General features: G+C 41.5%; 1 protein-coding gene across 1 annotated transcript in view; it reads right to left on the bottom strand.

Moving 5' to 3' along the window:
- Window positions 1-684: 684 nt before the first annotated feature.
- The window catches only part of LOC138045545 (potassium voltage-gated channel subfamily A member 1-like), a 12479-nt gene continuing 8407 nt past the window's right edge, over window positions 685-4756 (bottom strand). The window contains exon 3 of the mRNA XM_068892087.1: window positions 685-3397. Within this exon, the coding sequence (XP_068748188.1) occupies window positions 2946-3397 (452 nt within the window). The 3' untranslated portion in view covers window positions 685-2945. The remainder of the gene's footprint in view (window positions 3398-4756) is intronic.

The raw sequence follows: 4756 nt of genomic DNA, 5'->3' as shown, positions 1-4756 counted from the left end.
GGCTAGCATACTCTAAATTTCTCGATGGTGCATTTTGTTTGCCTTGTGTTTTCTTTGGAGACCAGTGTGGACGAAATTCGAATAAACTCGACAAATTATGCAAAACTCCACTCACTCTGTGGACGTCTGCCATGTCACGTTTTCCCAAACATGCCAGCGGCCGGAAATGTGAGATGCAAAATTTTCAGTGATTGCGATGGATAATTTTTTGAGAATCGGTCCCAGATCGTCCCAATAGATCGTTTTCACTGTCACGCAATAAAAAAATAAATCGAAAACCATCCAGTGGAAAAAGTCAAGACTTCGTGATGTTGTAGAAGATAAATGAAGAAGACACTTCTCCAAGTTTTAGGCCCGTGCGTTTCCCCAAACTTCAGATATTCGTCGAAATGTTTCGCAGAAATTTACAGAGCCCAGTATGAAAACGCCATGTTGGTGCACATCTGTGGTGCACCATTATGGCGGCCGGAAAATAGTGCCAACATCTGTTACTTACTTTGGCTATCTAGGTGAGTGATCATATGTAATGAACAGACAGCTATTGACTTAAGCACTTTTACTAATGCTTTAAATTCTAAAAAGGCTCAAAACCATGAGATAAATATATATTTCTCTATAAACTTTATCGTCTCCTCGTGTCACGAACCGCTATAACTCATTAATTCAAAATGCTCTGGTTTCCAAACAAAGCACGCTATTGAGCTTTAAAATTGCAAATGGATACAAATTTACCGCCTCTTATGCCTGATGAGGATAAAAACTTTCGTGGCTCTTTAGTTTTGGATTTTAGAAAATGATGACGTCACGTGAAAACGATCTATTGATCAACAGATCAACAACTTAAGAAACGCAGAAAAAAGGCAGACAAAGCCTATAAAAAGCCAGCTACCTCACTGATACAGGGCACAATGGAACAGGCGTTCAAAAACAAAATGAACCCGGGCCCGGGTCAAACATTTAAAATCAGAAGATCACTCACTTCTACCGCCGATAAACAAATCGGTCGAGCATAGAAAAGCGTGAGGCCATAAGGTCACATTAAGATTACTGCTGAGGAAATCAACACCAAGAAACTAAAAACATTATTATCGAGACCAAATATTTTCTTGGAAGAAAAAGTATCACGCAGCAGTATAGAGATTCAAATGTAAAGCCTCATAGGGCAAAAACCATTGCTAAATGAATCCTACAGGAACCGCCTAAAAGAGGGCAAGAGAGCAAAATTATGACAAAAAGGAAACAGAAACCAGACCACGTACAAGGGAGTCGTGTAGGCCTGTCAACCCTTTTTAACAATTTGTATAATCAAACACAGTATAATTTATCTCTGTTGATTACTTTCATGTTATTCTGGTTTGTCTGGTGGTTTTATCAGACAAACCAGAATAACATGAAAGTAAGCAATGGAGTCGTTTCAGTGCAACTACCGTTCAGACAGAATTATGCCTTTCTGGAGGAGGGGCTGCTTATGTGTCTGAATGGTTTGAGGGGCTATCAGAATGCAGGAAAATGGCATTTTGAGAGCACTAAATTTCAAATTTTCTTGGGGGAGCATGCCCCCAAACCCCCCTAGTTTAGCTGGTGCAAATCACTCATGTAAAATCTTGGATCCACCCCTGTATGCTTATGCTTATTTCACTCCGGGTTTCACGTGCCACTGCTTATGCTTATGCTTATGTAACAGTGTAAACCAAGCTTTAGAAAACGATAGCCTTTCGCCAGAGCCTGGTTTACACTGCACGCCGAGAGCTCTTTACTGTCACTAAAGTTCTCAGCCTTTCATCAACTTGTCTGTAATCAATATTTTCTACTTCTTTTAAATATACGGCTAGAGATAAATAGAAAATACTCCCTACAAGCTACGAAATAATGGTTAGAATTTCTTGTCGACAAACAGTTAAATGACAAAACGCCGAAACACTATTACGAGCAAATTCTTAGAATACAAAAGCATTCAAGGTTTTCAATACAATGTGACCCGAAATCATGTGGTAATGACCAGAGAGAGCTGGATTACTTCAGCTTGTAGTCTTCTAGGATTTTCCTAAATGAGTAAACAGATCAAAGAGAGTATCTTAAGTGGTCCAGTGTCTTCATTTTGAGTCACATTAGAGCGTTACCAGCCTACGTTCGTTCTTCATCTTGCTACGTCCTTTCGCCCAAAATATCGCATCGATCTCTCAGGCTCTTTTTCCTGTTTTCAGTAACATTGAAGTTAAAACGTCACCTGGACATACAGGTAGATTCTCGGGCTTTGTTTATTAAACGTCTGAGGACATAACCATTTTCAATTCATTACTAGACTCGGTTTGATAAGGCTTGGAAATAGCCACAAGTATGTCCATGCATTTCTCTCTTCCAAAGCTTGCCGTTTGTACAAATATTTGTTCTGAAAGAGCCTTAGGTCCTCGGGAATATTTTTTTTCAAATTACCTTCTACCCAAATACCCAAGGAGCCGCAATTTTTTGGACTGATAAACAAACCACTGACATGGCTTTTCTTGTCGAAGTTTGGAAACGTTCAATCTAACAACAAAATGATGTCGAATTGTTTCATTTTTTTCCAATTGACAAATTCATTTTCCAAGCTGGCAATAGCATTTTTCGAATAAAGGTCTTTTCCATCTTCTATTTTGGTACTTACAGGAGGCCGCCATTGTAAAGGTCTTTACAAAGGAGTGTTTGCTTTCCGCCATTAAGATCAAGTGTATGCCGCCATTAAATCCAAAATGGCTGCACCAAGCAAATTTAATAAAGAAATAGGTGATCATTTCATGGATGACTTGCGTGAGTAATTTAACACTACTTCCACCTTTTCGAATCAGTTACGTAAATGCAGAAATTTCGCACAATTTGTAATAATTAACATCCTTTACTGCCAACACGGAGGTTTGCTGTATGGGGAACGAGGTATCTCCGGCGGTTTTCCAGATCGAGCCGCAGAATTACAAGATGGTTTCCGAGGTAGGGTGAACATTATATTGTTTGCCTCTCACTTTGGGAGTCGACGGCTTAGAGCCTCCGCTGCTGGAGAAACTCACCTCATCAGTCTCTATAATAGTGTCGTGTCCAGTAAACTTCATAGCCCCATTCGCGTTTCGATGCCCACCAGGAGTGGAGTGCTTTCCGACTGGAACATCTAACTTGCCATGGAGTGTGTGAGTCGAAAGGGGCGACGCGGTTTGACCTCCTTCCATAAGCACATTTCTCTCCAGCAACGGAGACTTGAGAACAAGGTTGTCGAGGTTTTGATAAGTCGCTGCGCTAGCATTCTTTGCATCCTCTCGTTTGCTTAGCTCAAGTTTGTAGTAATACTCGAAGTTGGAGACGATGACTGGTACAGGTAGAGCAATCGCCAGTACACCCGAGAGCGCGCATAAAGCTCCCACTAATTTACCTGGTAAAGGAAGAAACGAAAGAAAAGCATAAGGCAACAGTGAAGATGCGGTATTTATAATTCTGTGGTATTTAAGGATTGACACTTTTGGAACCCTACCTAATTATAAGAAGAGCTCAAATCCACCTAACAGGTGCAGAGCTGGCACAGCAGTGAGAGTAGTCACCTCCCATCAATGTGGCTCGGGCTCGATTCCCAGACTCGGCGTCATATGCGGATTGACTTTGTTGGCTCTCTGCTTTGCAAGGAGAGGCTTTTCTACGGGTACTCCAGTTTTCCCCGCTCCTCACAAACCAACATTTGATTTGATTCGGGTTAATTTGTTGATTTCAGTTTAACGTTTTCCCCAATTAGTGTTCCAGTACTAGAAGACTACACACTAAAATAAAGTTACTTTCCTTTCCTTAACATCATTAAACGAGAAGGGGAACGTTTTCCTTTAGGCCGTGTAGCACTTCTATTTCAACAGAGATATCGCGATTAGAGTGTAATTCTAATTTGCGCCATCCATCTTTTTTCCCCTGTAATCCATCTAAGAGTTAGCCTTAGCAATGCAAATGGAACACACATGAACAGAGAAAAGCTCGGACCATTCCAAGAGCTTACGCACACCGGTGGCCCAGTTGGTTTAACATCGGGCTTCCATGTGGGAAGTCGGGGATTTGAATCCTGACCAGATCAAAATTCAGGATCTTAAGATAACTGAGGAGAAAGTGCTGTCTTTGTTATTTCATCTGCAGATAGTTTCGAGTTTCGAGTCTTCTCGGATAAGGACTATAAACCGTAGGCCCCGTCTCACAAACATCTTCCATGTCAGGAAATTATCAGTAGGAGCCTTCTTCCGTTCCCTTTTACCTATTCGGTCGGTTGGACACACCAAGTTATTTTCAAAAACACTTTCCCGGGAAATATCGTTTCCCTGGTTACGGTTAGCCAATCACTGCTGTAGATTACGCATTTACAATTGCGTATAAATTAGCTCTGGCTGAAACATGGCGGACAGACGGGAATCGGAAAGATCAAATTCAGAGGTAGAGAATAGCGAAGGAGATACGGATAAATGGTATTCAGGTGACCACTGTGACTGAGGGTAAGAGTCAGAGTGAGGGAGTTAGAAAGTAGCAAAGAAAATGATGGACACAAAGAAGCGACTACTCCGAAGGATTCTCGTCCGAAGAAGCGACGGGATGGCACGGCTAAAAAAGGATCCGGAAAGCGAACCAAAACAACAGCCTTAAGCTCTCTGACGGAAGAGGAAGTGCGGAGAAATTGGCATCATGCATTTTCTCAAGAGAACAGACCACTAGGGCTGAGGAATCCATCTATTTTCTACCTCCTCTAAATTTGAGCTTTCAGATT

This window comes from Montipora capricornis, chromosome 4 (assembly GCF_036669925.1).
Source record: "Montipora capricornis isolate CH-2021 chromosome 4, ASM3666992v2, whole genome shotgun sequence".
NCBI classification, from domain to species: domain Eukaryota; kingdom Metazoa; phylum Cnidaria; class Anthozoa; order Scleractinia; family Acroporidae; genus Montipora; species Montipora capricornis.
Note: the sequence above shows the minus strand (reverse complement) of the source record. Positions and strands in the feature narration are given on the sequence as shown.